General features: G+C 38.9%; 1 protein-coding gene across 4 annotated transcripts in view; it reads right to left on the reverse strand.

Moving 5' to 3' along the window:
• The window catches only part of LOC131315145 (tobamovirus multiplication protein 1), a 39,973-nt gene extending 21,835 nt beyond the window's left edge, over positions 1–18,138 (reverse strand). For all 4 annotated transcript variants that reach the window (XM_058344257.1, XM_058344240.1, XM_058344248.1 and 1 more), the window contains exons 1-3: positions 17,766–18,138; positions 14,515–14,565; positions 11,556–11,589 (exon numbers count right to left, since the gene is read on the reverse strand). In XM_058344257.1, coding sequence (XP_058200240.1) covers positions 11,556–11,589; positions 14,515–14,565; positions 17,766–17,870 — 190 coding nt within the window. In that variant the 5' untranslated portion in view covers positions 17,871–18,138. The remainder of the gene's footprint in view (positions 1–11,555; positions 11,590–14,514; positions 14,566–17,765) is intronic.
• Positions 18,139–21,622: the final 3,484 nt, after the last annotated feature.

Genomic DNA, 21,622 nt, shown 5'->3' on the forward strand with positions numbered 1-21,622 from the left:
AAGGGTTCAAGTAATGCAGAGCAAGTATCTAAGGGGTAGTACCTTGCTTACTCATCAATTTTAGCATATGGATCAGTCTACAAGTGGGACATTCATGTGTGATGTTGAGACCAATTGTGGGGAGGCTGCTCCAATTGCCCATTGCCAGCGTGGTTAGCTCAAATGTGGAGTCTAGCTAAGTATGAGTATAAAAGGCAGTTTAATTCGCGTATTTGGCAAGCTAAATCATATTCCTTGTAGCCCTATGGCAATTCGGAGGAAGTACTATAGGGACACATTCAATATTTTGGAGAGCATTGGAAACCACGGATCGTGAATAAGGGACAAAAGGGGTCCACAAGGATAAGGTATACATTGGGTTAGTTGTACTATTTTTTGTTAGAGAGAGAAAAATGGAGGAGTATTCTTAACCGATGGGTGAAGAAGGGACTATCTAACACCACACTCCAGATGCTATTAGCTAATTCAACAAACACCAGACTAGGCTAGGAGGGGGAACATGTGGGTGGACATGTTCCCTCATCTCATGCAAACTTGTCCAGGAAAGGTTATCAAGCATGCCATATATAAAGAAAAAGCTAAAATTTGTTCCCCTAAGCATGAGTCTTGTTCACTTGAATGCAGTTTGATGAGACTAGAAATAATGGTTTATATGCAGTTCTTCAATCTCTAAATGGATTAGGACTTCAATTCCTATGAATCGCAAATAGTGTGGCCCTGTGATTCATAACCTGTGTGTGTTGGGTTTCAAAATACAGATTTGTATACGTATTATGAGAATAATTCGACAATCTCAAAACTGATATTTGTGTTAGCCAAGTAGCTTGGCATTCTTTTGTTCTAATTGTTGCATATCATCATAGATATTATATAGAATGGCATCAAAATTTGGGTTGGGTAGCTCACTTGGTCATGCCATGATTCATCATATAACAACTTGGAGCAAAATCTTTCTTTCTTTTTCAGAGCCTTTCGTGGGCCAGCTCTTGATTTAAGGTATTTCCATTGATTAAGAGTAGCACCTCTTTACATGTTAAATAATTGCATTTTTTTATTTTTTTGCGATTTTGTACAGCTAAGTATTGAGATGGAGTTACTTTTTGGCAGTTACCAACATGGAGTTGAAGACTTTTTGGTAGTTAATTGGAACACTTGTTTTGAGTTCTTTTTTGTCATTCGATACACCATGTATGGATGTTTTGTAATTTCGCAAATGCTATTAAGTTTAAAGTGTTTATTGTTGGAGGATGAATGTTTTGAAGGGTTTTGAAGTTGGAAGATGAATGTTGACTAGTAGGATATTTGATTTGAATGATATTTTGCTTCTACGTGGTATAAGTTTTGCTAATGGGTGAATCACAAGATACAAATATTTGAAACTTTGTAAGCAGGTGGAAAATGATACTTCGTAAGTTCTATTTTTGTGACAAGAAACATTTGTCACCCTTGTGTGCCCACCAAAAAAGATTATCGGGTGACACATTTGGTTGCCATGGTAGATAATTTCAGTGACAACTCGTCACAGAATATCTTTTTTCTACGATAGCACATTGTGTCACCGTTGCATTCAGTGATAGCCTGTGTCACAGAAAATCTCTCTTCGATGACAAACATATTTCTGTCACTGTCGACATCATCCCGTGGCAACTCCACAATTTTGTCAACCTTGACTTTTAGTGTCACAGTCCGTATATAAAGTATCTTTAAATACTTAACCATTGAAGGAAAAGTGATTACTTATGAGAATTTTCACGATCTTAAAGGGTACTTATAGGAAGTTAGATATTTTTGTTAAGTTAGGGTTCACTTTGTTATGTATTTGTTACTTAGGGGTATATTTGTACTTTTACTCTTGTCCATATAAATACAAAGTGTGAGAGAGAGAAATCTAATTTGGGTTGGCTCTTATTTTTTCCCAAAGTTTACATGGTATCAGAGCGCACGATCTACCTGAGGTTACCAACAACGACTGGTTTTCGTCGTTGATCCTCGTCGGCGATTCACGTCTCACGTCTGTTCTCCAACAAACCTATCCGACAATGTATTTGAAGACCCAGTAGCTGTACGACCTCAGAAGAACTCAGATCTTGAGTCCTGACCACTTTCCAACATCACCCATACTCGCCAGAGCCTCGCCGGCCATTTTCGACGCCATACGACTCTCGTTTGTCTTCAACAACTCTGGAACAGGGGTGTTTTCAGGGTTTTGTGTTGTCTGAGGTCATCTAGGCTTGGTTTTGGGGCTTTTTCGGACCAATTGCTTACAAAACTCACTTGGTAACCACAAAATTAACTGGGCTTGATTCGCCTCGATATCGTGGTAGTATTGGTGATTTTTCTAGATTTTTGGCCTCGCCGGACCTCGCCAGCTTTTCTTGACATTCGCCTGACGTCCAACAACTTTACCGAATCGGTATTTTGAAGTTACAAGGTATTTCAGACATGGGTTCTCCATTTTCAGTATTGTCTGACATCATCTTAGCCATTTCAGAACTCGAAACAGTGATCTTTACCTGCGCAATGTCCTTTCGGTGTTAGTACTTGAAACAGTGGTAAAGGCCCTTGTTCTACCTTCTTTGGCACTCGAATCAATAGTTCAAGTTAGATTTCAGCTCGCTTTGTCTCCATTGTTGCGATTTGCTACAATTAGTGTTGATTTCTATGATTGTTTGTTGAGTTACCTAGCTTCAATCTATGAAGCACCGACACCTCTAAAGGCCGAAGTATCGCAGTGTCAGGACACGGGGACACCTCGGAGATACGTACGGGACACGCCACGTGGCGTGTCCCATATTTTAATATTAAATTTTGAGGGGGACACGGCTGGGGACACGGCGGGACACCGCTAGGGACACGGCGGGACACCGATGGGGACACGGCAGGGGTCAAACTGTAATTTTTTTAAAATTTTTGGGGGCCAAACTGTAATTTTTGAAAAATTTGGGGGTCAAACTGTAATTTTTTTAAAAAAAATTTGGGGCCAAATTATATTTTTTTTAAAATTTCTGGGTGCTAAACTATAATTATTTATTTATTTATATATATAAATAAATAAATAAATATACACGTGGCGTGTCCCCCGCCGTGTCCGTGTCCGTGTCCGTGTCCGTGTCCGTGTCCCCATTTTTTAGAATTCCCGTGTCCCGGTGTCCGTGTCCGTGTCCGTGTCCGTGTCGGTGCATCATAGGCTTCAATGCTTCAATAAGTTTTTTGGTGGAGTTACTTAGTTCTCTTGACTGAGTTGACCAGATTTGACTATTTGGACCGAGTTAGAATAGTTGGGCACATTTGAAGTATTTTTGCTTCAGTTTTTTTGGTATTTCATACTGTTTGGGGATGTTTGATTCTATTTTGCATCGCTGAAGCTGTGTTTGTAGTCTTTGACTGCTTTTCTGTTGCTATGGCGGAGAATCCCAAGAATGTTTCGGTCGGTGCTCTTTCCCAAGGGGAGTTACAAACTCTCAGGCGCGCCTAATGGCTAAGCTTGATGCTTCGTCTTCCACAACTTCTACTCCCATTACTTCCTTTGCTCACACAGGTATCCAACCAACCAAGTGCATCTACTGCTTCCTTTTCTCTTCCTTCGATAATAGATTTGGGTGCTACAGATCATATGACAGATTGTTCATCTCTTTTTGACTCCTATTCTACTTGTTCCGGTAAGGATAAAGTCAGAGTCGCAGATGGATCCCTATCTGCTATTTTAGGGAAAGGTTCAATTCGCCACTCTCCAACCATTTCACTTTCTTCAGTTCTTCATGTTCCAAATTTTTCTACTAACCTTCTCTCTGTTAGTAGTCTTACCCATTCATTAAATTCCTCTATGACATTCTTTCCCACACATTTTGTCTTTCAGGAACTGGATACAGGGAGAGTGATTGGCAGTAGTAAAGCCCATGGTGGTCTATACTTTTTGGAGCCTGCATCTCGTCCATCTTTTTCGATCTTGTCTTGTGGTCAAGCTCTTGAAGCAGATACGGGTTCAACTCTTCCTTTATTACATCAGTGGCATCGGAGATTGGGTCATCCCTCTTTTGGAGTTTTAGAAAAACTTTTTCCTAATTTAACTAAACACTGTCCTAAGAGTCAGTTTTTTTGTGAAGCTTGCGAGCTTGCGAAACATAAATGTTCCTTTTATGCACCTGTTAATCAAAGAAGTGCTTCTCTGTTTATGGTTATTCACTCTGTGGTTTGGAGTCCTTCTCCTGTCACCTCACTTTCTGGTTATCAATGGTTTGTCATCTTTATTGACTGTCATTCTTGTGTCACTTGGGTGTACTTACTTCGATCTAAAAATAAAGTGTTTTCGTGCTTTAAATCCTTTCATAAAATGGTTTGTACTCAATTTGACACCAACATTAAGATTCTCCGTAGTGATAATGAGACCAAGTATCTAGATGGGCTCATTCAGGCATACCTTGATAATAATGGCATTCTTTTTCAAACAACTTGTGTTGGTACTCCACAACATAAGAGTTGCTGAACGTAAAAATCGTCATCTTGCTGAGGTTTGTTGAGGTAGCTCGCTCTCTCTTGCTCACCATGCATGTCCCCAAACACTTTTGGGGGGAAGCTGTTCTCACTGCAACTTATCTTATCAACCGTATGTCATCCAGTGTTCTTCCTGTCATTTTTCGGGTCTCTCTTCTCTTCCGCCGAAGATCTTTGGTTGTGTGTGTTTTGTTCATGCCCCTAAACATCCCCATGGTAAGTTAGATCCTAAAGCCCGTAAATGTATTTTTCTTGGCTACTCTCCTGCCTAGAAAGGCTACAAATGCTATGACCCTCACTCTCAAAAAATGTTTGTTTCTATGGATGTCACCTTTTGGGAACTTAAGTCCTTTTATCCTTCCTCTGGTCCATTTCTTCAGGGGGAGAGTGATAGAAAGGAAGATATGTTGATATCTCATAATCAAGAGTCTCAAGAGTCATGGTCTTACTTCCCAATACCTTGTTATGGTGAGGGGGAGAAGGAAAACTCAAGTGAGGAACCTATATCTAAAGCAAGAGTAGAACATGACATGAGTGGCTAAGATGTTGATGACGATAGGCTTTACCCGCATAAGTTGCCTAACTTGCAGAAGTTTTCTCGACGGAAAAAGGGACAGCCGGCATGTGCAATGCCACCTTGCCAATCACTATCACCTACTCCGGCTTCAATTCCAATTTCTGATTCTACGGCGGACTCATCTGGTAATGAACCGTCCCTCCTTGTTTCTAATGATCTTGATGCTCTTGTTGCACTTAGAAAAGGAGTTAGAACATGTACTCAACCTCCCATCTCACAGTTTGTTTCATATGATTGTTTATCCCCTTCGTATCGTGCATTTCTTTCCTCTCTCTTCCATATCTATTCCACAAAGTTGGAAGGAAGCACTCATAATACCTAAGTGGAAAGAAGCTATGGCAGAGGAGATGACAGCTTTGAAAAAGAATGGCACCTGGGAACTAGTGTCTCCTCTGGAGGGAAAGAAATCAGTGGGTTGTAAATGGGTGTTCACAGTGAAACACAAAGCAGATGGAACGGTTGAGAGATACAAAGCGAGACTTGTTGCCAAGGGCTTTACTCAGACATACAGTATTGACTATGAGGAAACCTTTACTCTGATAGCAAAGATGAACTTTTTTCGGACTTTGCTCTCTTGTGCTGCTATTTTGAATTGGCTTCTTCAACAATTTGATGTAAAAAATGCATTTCTTCATGGTGACTTGGAAGAAGTGTACATGGATATACCACCAAGTTTCTCTTCCTCTGTTACTGAAGGGAAGGTTTGTAAATTGAGAAAGGCCCTCTATGGATTAAAGCAGTCACCTAGAGCTTGGTTTGACAGATTTCTCAAAGCTATGTTGAGATTTGGATACAGGCAGAGTCATGCAAATCATACTATGTTCATCAAGGGAGGTAATGATAAGATTGTTATTCTTGTTGTCTATGTGGATGACATAATCATGACAGGCAATGATGTTGATGAAATACTCAGTCTTAAAGCTCATCTTGCTCAAGAGTTTGAGATTAAAGACTTGGGATCTATGCGATACTTTCTTGGGATGGAGGTGGCCCGATCTGATAAAGGCATTTTTATCTCCCAAAGGAAGTATATTCTTGACCTTTTGGAAGAAACAGGTATGTTGGAATGCAAACCTACAGACTCTCCCATTGAGGCAAATCATCATCTTAGTGGAGATGTTGGAGAACATACAAAAATAAAGAGAGATATCAGAGACTTGTGGGCCGTCTGATATACTTATCACATACTAAACCAAATATTACATATGCCGTTGAAGTTGTAAGTCAATTTATGCATGAGCCACATACAATGCACCTGGATGCAGTTTACTGTATTTTGAGATATCTCAAATCGGCTCCAGGTAAAGGAATTTTGTTCTCCAATCATGATCACCTGAGGTTGGAAGCCTTTATTGATGTAGACTGGGCTAGTTCAGTGGATGATAGGCGCTCTACTTCTGGCTAGTGCGCCTTTTTTGGTGGAAATTTGGTTACTTGGCACAATAAGAAGCAGTCAGTGGTAGCTAGATCAAGTGCAGAAGTTGAATATAGGGCTATGGCTCATGGCAAGTGTGAGCTTTTGTGGCTCCAAACCTTGTTGAAGGATTTGGGGATCTCTGATGGTGGTCCTATGAAGCTTTACTATGATAACAAAGCGGCTATAAATGTTGGGCTTAATTGCAAGAACACCCCCTAAACTATCGCGTTTTGGCAAGTTCACCCCCTTAAGTTTAAATTCGAGCAACTTCACCCCCCAAACTACCAAATTCGAGCAACTTCACCCCCTCCCCCATTTTCCGTCCATTTCTGTTATAAATTTGGATGGAAAGTTTCCACATTTGGTACTGGTACCGAATTTTAGGTGGTACTAGTACCCAAATTTGGTACTGGTACCGAATTTTAGGTGGTACTGGTACCCAATTTTGAAACTTTCCATCCAAATTTATAACAGAAATTGACGGAAAATGGGGGAGGGGGTGAAGTTGCTCAAATTTGGTAGTTTGGGGGGTGAAGTTGCTCGAATTTAAACTTAAGGGGGTGAACTTGCCAAAACGCGATAGTTTAGGGGGTGTTCTTGCAATTAAGCCTAAATGTTGCTCATAATCATGTGCAGCATGATAGAATGAAGCATATAGAAATTGATCGGCATTTCATAAAGGAGAAGCTGAATAAAGGAGAAGCTGAGCAAGGGTTTGATATGCATGTCGTTTGTAAGGTCTAAGGACCAATTAGCTGATATATTTACGAAGGGACTTACGGCCCGTTTGGATGCGGGTAAAGAATTGGGGGTATTAGTTAATAAGGGGGGATAAGATAGTAGGGGGTATTAGTTAATAAGTGAGGGCCCACATTGATGTGATGTTTATGGAAGGTGGATTAAATAGTAGGTTGTTTGGATGAGGTATTAGAGAAGGGGGATTAAATAGTACTTCGTTTGGATGAAGGATTAATAGGGGGTATAAGGAAGGGTGGATAATGTAAAAACTGTCAAATGACCATTTTGCCCTTGTGCAGTCCCTAAATTCATTATGTATTACGTTTTATATATAATTGCAAATTTACAGCTATGTATAGTACATTAAGTGACTGACTGATCATAAAGTAGGCCACATGCATGGAAGGCTATTTCACAACAAGATGTCAAGAACCTGAACTGCTCTCAGTCGTCAGATCACAATTTTGCTTTGGAGTAAAATTAACAGCTAATGTCAGGTTGAGCTTTGTCTAAATACTGAACCAAACCCATCCAAGTGCCAAACTTGCGGATTTGTTTGTACAATCCCGAAGACTTCAACAAATTAATCCAGTTAAGAAGTGATCAAAAGGTTACATAAGAGCTAAGGCCTGCTTGAAAACTAGAAAGCAAAGATTAGAACCTAGTTAGGATTTGACTCAACCTTGCTTCAAATTGAATACCAATATTATCATTAGCCATTCTCTTCATCAGAAGACACAAGCATAAAATCATGTCTCACCTGCTCAATCAAATTTTAAGAGCATGGCCTCAAGCCTCAACAATATTTTCTGTCAATTCTGACACCGGAGTTGGGTACCATTACCACAGACGTAAGATAGAAGAGTCTGATAACCTAAACTTAGAATAGTCTCATAACTCTATTGTTTGACATTCACACTGTAATACGCTGTATGACTCACGAATGAAGAAAACAAAGAAGAAAAAAGACCAACCAGTTTCCTTTAATAAACTCAGAAGCCAACACAATATGCAGAAGCAGTAGCACTAAAACTAGGGTAGACGAGTAACAAAGCGTATGTTGGTGAAGGAGATCTTGAGATCGACGAAAAATGGAGAAAGAGAGAGAGAGACAGGGGTTTCATAAAAAATGCAGAAAAATCTATATGTTACATGTCCAGACCCAAAATCCATGGAGAACACACCAAAAATCGCAGGTATAACAAAAACCCACGCATCATTGTATTCGAAAATCAACAAAAAACACGTCACACAACATGACATCAGTTCGTCGAACCTCATACCTGAGTTAATCGAGGCTAAAATCGGTTGCACTCACCAAATCGCTACTGCTCTCGAAACAAAACCAGAAATGGTGGGCGGCAGAAATGGGAAGCTGGGGATGAGAGAAGGGGGATAAGGAGGGGTGAAATCGTCCAGTTTCAAGGGGGATTGGGGGGGATAAATTATGGGACCTCGAACCCTAGCCGAAAATTATACCGCCGGATCCCCCCTTCTCCGGTATTACTGAAGAACCGGTGCAAATGAAAACCCCTTCTTTTGTGGTTGCCAAACGGGGGTAAGAGGTGGGGTCCAGGTCTTATGAAGGGGTTAAAAATAAGACCTCCCCCTATGGACGCATCCAAACGGGGACTTAGTAGTAAGATCTTTCGCCCCATTGACTTCAAGTTGGACTTGATAGATATCTTTGCACCAACTTGAGGGGGAGTGTTAAGCTAGGGTTCACTTTGTTATGTATTTGTTACTTGGGGGTATATTTGTACTTTTACTCTTATCCATATAAATAAAAAGTGTGTGGGAAAGAAACCTAATTTGGGTTGGCTCTCATTTTTCCCCAAAGTTTACAATTTTCAATTTGCAAAACTTCTTGAGTGATAAGATTTTCATATTTTAATTTCCACAATGGCATAACTACCTTAAGGGTAAGAGAATAGTTGTCTTAACCACAACCCAATAAGCTCCCATCTTAGTTGGGACTTGGGAGCGAGCTCCCGTCAAGCTCCCATCTTGAGAGCGCCGATTCGAGCTCCCGTCTTGGGAGCGCACCCGTTTTAGAAGGATCCTACTACTAAAGTCACGGATACAATGACACCCTCTTCCTGTATCACCAACAATAATAAGTGACAAAAATTGGACCTTTGGTGACATATTTGGTGTTTATGTCACCAAACATGTTTTTTTCTTGTAGTGAGAGTGTCTTAATTTCTTCTCCTACTTGGCATGTTGTTTACCATGGTTTTTAGGTTGTGGCCTCTCCAAAGGTAGATGTTGTGCTCAAGTATAAGGCTTTAACGTGTCTTTGACCATAGAGGCTCACATATAGTTACGCACGTGTACATACAAGATTGTATGAACTGCATGATTGGTAGATGTTCCGAAGTGTGAGTAATTGTGTTCCAAGTCAAACAAAATACTATTATTCCTACAATCGCTATATTGCCCCTATTTAAAAGTTCTAGGCACTAATAGATGCCTCAGTTAACAACTTTTGGCTTTTGTTGCTGATGTGGGAAGAAGCAATGTACCAAAATATACATAATCAATGCAATGTTTTATTGGGGATACAATACCCGGTCCAAACAAGAGCAGCTGTTGGGTACATGATGGCCCCATAATGTATGGATCCTCGATCTTTCCCTGTTCTCACCACTTTAATTCCATCTCCTCCACGACAAGCGTGACAACAAACAATACACATCTAATCATCAGATGGGGTAGGAACTAGGGAGGACTGGAGACAAGATCTAATCTTTCGAATGCTCCCAATTCAATGCCCGAAGGCATCAGGAAGGGCAGGCCTAGCGACCCGAGTACCTCTAAGACAAGTGTCCTAACACGTAAGTCTCAGAAATCACTTCATACTTCATAAAACTATACTAACGTTAACATGACGTTGAATGAGCTAATCTACAAAGTAATAATTCATACTCTTCGATATACCTGTGGTACAACGGCATTAGCTAAATTACATTTTGTTCACATGCCATATGTCACTTTGTTACTTGCTTAGCTCTATGTAATTCTCTAAAATGCCTGATGCTATTTGTGACTATTCCCTGTGTGCACCTCATGTTTGAGTTCTTAGAAAGTTTTTTCGTTTGTATCTTCATACAGGCTCCCAAGAAAGAAAGAAAAAATGCTACATTTTAGCATTTCCCATGTGGTTCCTCTCATTCAATTGGAAACCCAAGAAACCCCAACATTTTCACCAACTAGCAGTATGGTCCTTCCATTTCAAATCCTCCCAAAGGAAGCAAATATGGACGTGCCATGCCCATGCAAGGGTAGGGGAGGCATTTTCACTTAAACCCATCAAATGGAAACAAGTAATGCATAAAGCTACAAACCCAACATGCTTGTATTCAAGACAAGAAATCTTCAATATGGTAAAGCATGAGAGACACGTTCTTACCCGATGATGATTGTCTTAAACCATAGCACTAGGTCTATGACTTGCTGGCGGGGTTTTAAATGAAGGTCATTACGTAACACATCGGGCAATATGTAATGGGATTTCAGACATCTTATACTGTTATTTACTTACGTATCAGCAAATACAGACAGACACGGTCTAATATATGGCCATATCACCAACACTGTATGTTTCCTGATACCACGACTTAAAACCCAGCAGTCACTCATCTCCTACGGATCACCGGCTTAAACCACCACACCAACGTCTAAATAGGCTGGGGCAATTGTAACGCAAACGATATTTAAAAACTTCCTCAAGTATACACAGCATACGTATAACAACTATATCTGCGAGATTGCTTACATGACTGCTTATCTCATCCAGTAATGGTGGGGCAATGGATATGGATGAAAAAGGTGGCGGTGGTAGTGCTTACATTGGGAACAAAAGTGCGGGTGGCTGGTTTTGGTACTACAATGAGAGAAGTAGAATGTGTAGGTCTGAAATGAAATTGCTAGATTTCTCACATGCAAAATTGAACTATAGCGGCCAGGATCGTAATTCCCCGAGATTTTTCTTCTCGGTTGCAGTTGGTGTGAAAGAAGCACATGGATTTTTATCTGCTAGAATGCCAACAACCCCTGACAGTAAAACCATGTCTAAATGTGATGGGGAGTTGTGAGGTTTAATTAATGGAAATGGAATTGTAGGACCTGAAATAAAATCCACTGAAACTAATGGGACTACTCGCGTAATGAACACTCCCAAATTTAATACAGTAATGAATCAACACTTCCTCTCTCTAAGCTAAATGACACTTAAAATGGTAGAAGCAATCCTACACTTACAAGTGCATCAAAAGATAAAAGAAATATTGAAAAAAAAAAGAGAATTGTCATTGAGCAAAAAGCACTTACCCATGTTAGAAGATCCAATCATTAGATGAAACACCTGCAATGGTAAGTTCAATAGCATCAAGGGTATCCAAAATATTTAACAGTAAAATAGGCAGCTACTTGTGTAAATTATCACCAACATATTGATGTTCAAGCAACTTGAATTACCATATTGAACTATTAGATGTTTCTAAACACAAGATCTTACCAATCATGCAAACCTCGAATTGAAACATGAGAATCTAATAGTTTTCTAAAAACAAGATCTTACCACTCATGCAAACCTCCAATGTAAGGCTTTATACTTTGTCTCAGGCTACTTAAATGAAATACACTTGAATGTGTGTCGAAAATGACATACATATAGTTTATCTACAAAGATTACATCCAGAGTATGACAAATTCTACTCATTTCCACAACAAATCAAGTACTAAATATCTGGTCGTTGATGCTGGAAATAGAGAATTGGTGCAAAGATCAAATATGCTTTAGATATCAGAGACATAAAAATTAGTGATTTAATAGCTTTTATCTCAGTTGTTTAGGAAGCAGAATATTTTTCTCCTGTTGAGGATAGCTATTGGAATAGGAAAAAAAATTCCCGCCTGTCAATTAAGTAGAATACGAACAACATTGTGATTCGCCAAAAAGGAAAAAAAAAGACAGATGTAACTTCTTACCACAGAATTGCATTGCACTGGCGTTCTACCCATGCTATGCACATGTTGTGTATGAAATTTGATTTCATGTAGTTGCCATTTTGAGATGTTCTCTACAAATCACTTATAAATTCGCCAATCAAGTTTATTAAATAGGGTTTGAAAATTTTATATCACAAGTGAATCAAATGCGTCCCTAAAAATAACATAAACAATTGAAGTTTTTTGTCAGTTTGACAATATGGGACACATTCTATAGATTTAAGCCCTTAAAATTGGATATTTTCTCCAGTAACACATGATGCCATATTTTTACCAATAAAGATAATGTTCTGACTATCATAGAGAATCTTGCCTTTTTTGTAATCTGTCGAGTTCTAGGCTAAAAGCCATTCTACTTCTTAATTTTCACAGTAACTAGTAACTTGTAAGCAATTTGTTGAACTTGCTTTACTATAATTTTTGGCATTTTTTTAATCTGTCAAGTTCTTGCATTTACCGCATTTTGAAAGTTTGATTGCTTGTTTCTTTGTTTGATTTTTTTTTCATGGGCCTAGTTATTAGAATGTAGTATTCCTTCGTAAGAAATCAAAGAGTGGATTTTTTTACACACTCTGTGCATTAGGTGGAAAATATGGCTCAAGGAAACGTAGACGGTTAAGTATATAGCTCAATAGCTTATAAGAGAGCATGGAAGCAATATAAATCTAATGAAAAGAATGTGGAACAGCAAAGAGACAAAATAGATTTATGGCTAATGCGAGATAAGTGAGGAATGTGGGTGAGTTCTCTTAAGTGAAGAGAACATTCTTTCAATCAGAAACGAAAACATTCGCAGAAAAGTAGGGGTAGCACCGATAGAAATTAAAATGAGAGAAAATAGATTACAATGGTTTTGAGTAAGTAGAACAAGACATTAATGCTTTTTTTGGATTGCTTTTTGAAAAAAAATTCTCAACTCAAAAAACACTCATTACCCCTACTACCAATCATTACTCACCCCTATCTCTCAACTCAAAAAACACTAATTACCCCTACTTCCAATCATTACTCACCCCTATCTCTAATCATTATTCTCATTTCTCTCTCCATTTCTCTCCAATCATTACCTATGTTTTCAATCATTACTTTCATTTCTCTCTCCACTCATAACCCTACAAAATTTCTCAAAAACTCATCCAAACACAGCATAAATAACATCCAAACAGAGGAACTAGAGCCTACATACACATGATTTCACAACATACAGAGTGTACATGCACATAATTGCACTTTATTTCACAACACAGGTTAAAAAAAAAAAAAGTGACTACATACAAACAGGGCCAACAGAAAGACGATACAGAGAGACAAGAGAGAGAGGACCGTTGTCCCGTTTGCACCAGCGAGCAGAGAAGACGAGGTTTAGATTTAAATCGTTTATATTGAATACTGTACAAGTATATATCATATTAAAACTACCCTGCAACCCTAATAGTATATTACCACGACATTTAACCCCTTAGATTTGCAAAATCACGTAATTAACCACTCTCGATTGATCCCACCTGCCTGCTTGGCCAATTAGTCGCCGACTAATCCTGCCTAGCGGCCGACTAATCATCCTGCCACCTAATACAGTACCAAGGCCACCGCCTAGGCCGATTTTTAAAACCCTACACAAGTTTACCCATATTGTTGCTTTTTCAATCATTGGACTCGTCAAAAATACTGAATAAACACATGTTACCTTTGGGCCACATCATTAACATGTTTCGCATTACAAAAAGCGAAATTATTGACAATTATATCTTGATTACATGCCCTCAGGCACGTCCATACATAACATAGAAATCACACTTGGAAAGGGTGTAAAAAAGTTAGAGCAGCAGGTACTCTAGCGAAACAGATTGCGAAGGAGGGGAAATTAGCAGCATTAAAATTTCCATTTTGAAAGAAACCATAAGATCCAAAATGTCATCCACTGCAATAGTATATCTTCAATCATTGCACCATTATGTGCATACTTGACAAATATTGTTTTCGCTTCAAAGTTGTCATGATTGCAACATCAACAAAAGAGGCTTCAAGCTTGACATTAATGATCAAGATGTTTAGTTGATATGGCGGACATTTCAAGACATGGTCATACTTCCTTTCTTACAAGTATGTGAACAATTTGTTTAACAAACTAATAATTCAAAATCTCAATCCAAGGTGCTAACAAATAAATCAATTTCGAACAATCGCATCTCTACTGGTTGCTGCATCTCACTGTTTAGAACCAGAAGTAAAACAAATGAACCTCATAAGAAATAAAGGATTATAAAATAGCTCTTACTTTCTGGCGAGTCCAACCAAGATGTGAATTCCTAGCTTGGATCCTCATCAACTGGTACAATGACGGAGCAATAAACCACATCATACAAGAACGGCGATTTGTATATACTCAAGAGCAATATAAAACAAATAATAACAACGGAAGAGTGGGAGAAGGAAGAAAAACATCATATTTTAACAATTAGTATCCCAAAACTGTAGAAGCTACAATACACAAATCAATGGGTTGTTTGGATTGGTGTTTGAAAAAAATTTTGAAAAATAGTAGGGGTAATAAGTGGAGAGAGATAGAGAGAAATGTTGAAAGTAGGGGGAATCTAGGGGGAATTTTTTGAAAAATTCTTTTTGAAAAGGGAAGATAACAAGGCACAAGTTGTTTGTAAAATCGAAGGAAAAAGATTAAGGATTTGCTAGGGTCCTTTTGAAGCAATGGATTTCAAATCAAGAGACTTGATACGCAACCTTAAACAAAAAGGGTTATCAAACTGAATTGGACGATGCATCAGAAGTAGAAGATATGCAATTTATTGGGATCCTTGTATAACTACAGTCCTTGGCATGGAGGATTTCAAATCACGTGTGTTACATAGTTACTTCAAATCGATCTTAACAAAGATCACAAACTCAGTATCGACATCCCTGTAACAAACAATTTCAGCTGTCCTATTGAATAATAATGTTGAATCCTTTGATTTGGAATACATACCAGTCCAAATGGACCCTAAAAACATAAAGCCAGTAAAACAAAGGCATGAATATGAGTTGACAACTTTTGCGAGTCATGAACCCATAGCACACCCCTAAGGCATGACGGGAGGCCTAATATGCTATTCAATGTTGCCCAACCAACCGTGCTCTCTGTCTGTGGCATGACGAGAGGCCTAATATGCTATTCACCAACTCTCTCTCTCTCTCTCTCTCTCTCTCTCTCTCTCTCTCTCTCTCTCTCAAAAATTGGGCACCGGGAAGTTCAAAAGCAGAGGTAATAGACATGATCCCTTGCACCATTCCAGTCAACTGACCATGGCCAATGAGATAATTTAACACATGGTTGCAGTGTGTAGTTCTTAAATTATCTCTGGCCCTTCTTTACACAGTAATTTTATTCCACATGTGATGGCATAAAATTGGTTACTTGTTATGTGGACGCAATTTAAAATACATTGCTTGTTTGATTGAACCATCTTCGCACCAGTGATTGAAAAGCGTGAGGCGAAGGTGAGGCGATAAAGCCCAGCCTAGGCAACGCCTCATTGAAGCGAGGCGAGCATTGTAAAAATAAGAAAGATATACGACATAAATGAGCAATATTCACTCATAACATCAAAACTAGAATTAACATTACCATATTGCATAATAACAAACAATCCAACATATTCACTCATACAACTTTGAAGCAGGATCGCTTCTTTTCGACATCTATGATATATACAAAAACAAAGGAGATAAAACTTACAGCAAGCCTAGCTCGATGCCACCATGTTAAAAAGCTTAACCCTCATTCAGTCATTCTTATTACTTTTTTAATATGAAAAAGAAGAATATATATTATGTTGGTTGGTTGTGGGCAGTGATTCTGTTGGGGGCAAGCCAGAAATGGAAGAGAATCAGTGGGAAAGAAGAGGAGAGGACGAACCTCTGAGGCAAGGAAAGAAGAGAAGAAAAGAAGGTCGCCTCATGCGAGACAGGGTCGCCTCACGCCTTGCCTAGTCGGTCGCCTCATGCAACCTTGCCTCGTCTCAAACCTCTGAAGCGAGACAGGGTCGCCTCACGCCTCGCCTAGTCGCGATTTTTCAATCACTGCTTCGCACTAAATAGAGATACCTATAAAATCTTTTACCTATTTCTAGAAAACCATCTTTTTATACTTTAACTACAATGACAAACTAGTGTCGAGATATCTTTTTGACACAAATTAAGAATTTCACTTCTCCTTCCTGGTTTTACAATCCACTAGTACCATTGAGACAGTTTTTGTGGGGTTCATGATCTTCGGTTCGGTCACCTCTCAAGTGTTTGGTTTAGTATGGCCGAGTCCGGCGCCTGAACCTAGCCTGCACAAGGAAGCACGGCTAAAGAACCACACTAGAGGGACTCCGGGATGGTTCTTCGGTGTGTGGATGAGATATTGCAGAGCAAGAAGGGAAGTGTTAGGGTTTCGAGGTAGGCGATCGCGCGTACCTCTTAGGGTTGGCCTCGCTTCTCTTTTATAGAGCATCCTTGCTTGCTCTCCAAGTTCAATCATGTGCCCAACACGCGTCAGCTGATGTCACTTATGACGTAGCAGATAAGGCAATTAACAACCCTCCGTGTGACTTGGCACCCCCATGTGCATTCATCATTATTTCATTAGGCAATCGCCTCGGCTGACATACGTCATCCCAGATAAGGCAGTTACACACACGAGAGTGAGCTGTCAAAGAGCCCATGGCCAAGCCGAGTGGCCTTACACTCGTCTGTCCAGCAAAGAGCCTGAGCTCGTTCTGCAGTGCTCAAGAGGCAATAGTTGTTGGCCTTCATATTAACGGCCTTATTCTATTGTAACTTTGATAGACTGAAAACTAAACCATGGTGGTGTAGATTGATAGTCTATATATCTCTGGAAAAAGAAAATACACGACTTTTCTCTTTATTTCAGAATTGAGGTTATCTACCCAAATAACTAGTTTCCTCGTGTAAGAAAAAGATCTATACGACTATACCATCGAGGATCTTCTAATGATCATAAAGGATACTCACAACCAAGCCCGAGCAACACCGCCGAGCCTTCAAGCTCTGTCAATTGTCTGTGAACCATCTCGGACTCACGGGTTGGGCTCAGCCGTATGCCGAGCGACCTAGTAGTCCGAGCCATAATATTCAGCATAACACAGTTTCAATGTTGTAACGCCTCTTTAACATCAACCATTAATAATAAAAACCCATAAACCCTAATTAGAAATCCCAATTCGTCCAAAAACCACGAACGCACACGTAGGTGGATAGCTAAGTCACATAACCATTGACGATCAAAAAATATAACGTAACCATTTCAGTAGCACCCTTCGCTTCCAATCTCAATCCTCACTCTGGGTCCCACTCTTAATTCTTGCTCTCACAAATTTTACATAGTACTTCGAGATGATACCAGAAGTTGCTCTAGAATGTGACTAAGGCGTATATATACATACATTCCCCATCTACATTTGCACTGAATACGAACACATATCCATCAACGAGTGTATTAATCGCCAGAATTGGAACCGACCGTACCTGATAGAATGCGAAAGCGGAAATTGCGGCATCGATACAAGCAAGGGCGACATTAACACCGAGCAACGCCTTTGGATAACAACTTCCGTATCTCAATTCCATCATCGTTGTCGTCGTCTCCAATTGAACGGCATACGCCCTCCCGATCGCAATCACGAAGTTTTCTGCCTGCTGTATATACGTACGAGAATAGGAACGGGTAGGTATATACCGGTATATACTCTCTCTCTCTCTCTCTCTCTCTCTCTCTCTCTCCGAAATGAGAAAGGAATTGTAGTCACGAGGCGTATCGCCTGGAAGTGTTTATGGTTCGAAAACGATACTGTTGGCCTTGCAAATGAATTTTTTATTATTATTAATGGTAATAAGATCTGCTGGTAGTGTGCAGTAGGCTGACAATTTACACGGAAAATGTTTGTTTTCCTTGTCTTCTAGTGTTTTTATCGTCAGCTTCAGTAAGTTGACAATAGCAAGACCGATTATAATAAAAGAAAGAGATAATAATGTGGTTTAGGATGTGTGTGTATATATATACTAGTGTAATGCTCGTGCTTTGCACGTTTTTGCGTACTCATTAATTTAATTGATAGTCAGGAAGTTAATATACATATGTTATTTTTGTTCATACCACCAGCTGTATATTTTTCAAGTACGTTCAGCGGTTCAATTTCAACAGCCATCACTCAAATATCATAAAATGACAAAACTGTAATATACTCGAATATTTTGTAGTTATGCTTTAGACAATCAAAATGATACCAAAACCAAATTTTTTCAAAAGGAAAAAGGTGAAGAGAGGTTACTTCGATTTACCTTCATCTAAGGCTTGAATGGAGCGAAAACAACCACCACATTATGCCAACCATAGCCAAATGAGTTGGAGATACCTGCATGAAATAGGCAAATTTGATTAGTGAATGTTGACATATTATTTATTCGCTAAGCAATGTTGGAATATGAGGAATTTAGATAGCAAAATGTTCAAATGTTTGATTATTATACAAAAGATATATTATCTTCATTGCCAACAAAGCAAAAACATGTAACAAAGACACTTAAAGGTTTTTGGTTTTTAACCAATAAACCATATGTCTAGATTAAGTATTATGCTTCTGTGGTTTTCATAATTTTTGAAAAAAGGGACTAAAATACGTACCAACATAGACTTCATGCTCTTCACGTTTGGAACAATGTCAACTGTGACATCAGATTCCAAGTTCTGCAAAATTCAAGAACCATAAGGACATGAAGTGCATCATAAAATTGAATAACTGAGAAAATTTTAGCATAATTAGAGGAATGGGCTTTCGGTGCAGTATACATTGGTTAATTGTTGGATGCAGCCAGCTAGCGTTGATTGCTTTTATGGTTGCAATAGCTTCCAATCCTCCTGCAGCTCTAAGCGCTTGTAAACATTCAACAATATGGATATGGCAATTTCATGCCAACAAATGTATGCAATACTAAATTAAACAACATATGAACTAAGAAAGAGATCAGGACCTTCTGAACAATGATGAAGACGAATTTGCAGCCGAGAACAGAGAGAGAAGGAGACAGGTTTTTATATAGATTCAATACCCTTAAATTACGGAAAAACCTTTTCTTCTTGACTAAGAAAATGAGGACTTAAAATACCTAAAATATCCCCGAAAAACCTTTTCTTCTTGACTAAGAAAAGAAAGACTTAAAATCCCCTAAATACCCCCCGAAAAGCATTTTCTTCTTGACTAAGCAAAGGAAAACAAAAAATACCTAAAATACCCCACCTATTAAATCTACTATTGCCAAATTACAAGGGTAATTTCATATATTCATGAAATGGCTATGCTTATCACTCTTCTCCCTTTTGCGTTTAAACTCAATATCAAGCTACAAAAAATACATCAACCTCTTAAATCCATCCTTGCCAAATTAAAAGGGCAAATTCATCTTTTCACAATGTACCTCATTTTTTTCTTGACAAAGCAACATTTACCATAAATTAAGGGGGGGCCCGGGGGAATGAAAAAAGTACTTCAAAAGTCAAAAGTAAGCCATAAATTAAGGGGGGAAAAGTGAAGGAAGTACTTCAAAAGTAAACCATAAATTAAGGGAAAAAAACACAAAATAAGGATAACCACTCAATTTTCTTAAACAAGATAAGTCCAAAATACCCTCCAAAGTCCAATACGGTCCCTTTAAAAACTACAAGGGCAAATTCATCTTTTCACGATATGGCTATGCCAAACACAATTCTCTATTTTGCCCTCCAACAAAATACCAAACTACAAAAATACCTCTTTCATCATAAATAAATGAGGGCATTTATGTCAAATCACATTATGGCTATACTTAGTGTAGCCACTCTCCTAACAAACTACAAGAACAAATCGATCATTTTCACCAAGTGGCTTGGCTTGCCATCCTACATTCTTTAATTACAAGTGTATTGATTGATAATGTCAAATACCAAAACTATCCAAACACCAACACTTGCAAGGGCAAAATGAAAAGAAAAAGTTTGGAAGGCAATAATGTAATTTCACACCATGCCTTGGCTTACCATGCTAGTCCTTTTATTACAAGTGTATTGATACACACGGAGCAGTACTACTCAGCTGTCGTTCGATCGTGTTTTGAATGGTTGGGAATTTAATGAAATAGAGCTTTATTGTGACCGGTCATAAACCATCCGCGAATCCGGACCATTCAAAACACAATCCAACGGCCAGTAACTAGGTCCGCATTTTAAGCTAAAATGCCGGGGTCCTTACCTGAACTGGTCTCTGTGTGTGTGTGTGTGTGTGTGTGTGTATAGACACACACACACACTCGAAACTTCTTATTATAAGGGCACCCTTAACTTGTTAAGTTCCGGACCTCCCCTTTTTCGATCTAATTTTGATGATCCGAGCCGCTCAATGTCTTTAGAACGTAATTTTAAGAGTACACGCATGAAATCGGCAAAAAAAATGACCGTAAAGGGCTCGATCGGATCAGTTTTTGATAAAAATACTATTATCGCGTTTTTATCAAAAACCGATCCAATCAAGTCCTTCCCGGTCAATCTTTTTTTGCCGATTTCTTGAGAGTACCTTTAAAATCACATTTTAAACACATTGAGCAACTCAGATCATTGAAATTTGGTCGGGAAAGTGGCGAAAAAGGGACGTCCTTACCTTAACTAAAATAAAGGCACCCTTATAAGAAGTGGATTGATTTTATATATATATATATACAGGGCGATTCCGGTGACAACTAATTAGACACCTAAAAAAACACATCATAATTCCCCATCAAATTTTAATGATCCGAGCCGCTCAATGTGATCAAAACATGATTTTAAGGGTACTGAAAGAAATCAGCTAAAAAAAAAGATCGGGAAGGGCTTGATCTTAGCAGTTTTTAGCTTGGATTTGATGAACGGTTCAATTAAAAACTGCTCAAAATAAGCACGTCCCGGTCATATTTTTTGCTAATTTCTCGTGAGCACCCTTAAAATCACATTCTACACACATTGAATGGTTCGGATCATAAAAATTTGATCGAAAACTATGAGATTGAGATTTAGAGTGCTTTTTAGGTATTTAATTGGTTGTCCGCGAAACTGTATGTATGTGTGTGTGTGACTTTGCCATAAATCCAAAATATTTTACATTTACTAAGAAAAGGACATGGGTATTTTGACTATTTTCCAACCAACTATAAGGACACGTCGTATACGAAAGGACCCAAATACCCTTCTGCCCACAAACGCATGTTCACGCATATACGAAGGCATTTTGAGTTCAACGTTTGAAACCGTTCGGAACGGCAAACGCCACCACCAACGCACTTACCTCCACCGCCGACAACCACTCTCGTTCTCTCTCCAG

Source organism: Rhododendron vialii, chromosome 2a (genome assembly GCF_030253575.1).
Source record: "Rhododendron vialii isolate Sample 1 chromosome 2a, ASM3025357v1".
Taxonomy (NCBI): Eukaryota; Viridiplantae; Streptophyta; class Magnoliopsida; order Ericales; family Ericaceae; genus Rhododendron; species Rhododendron vialii.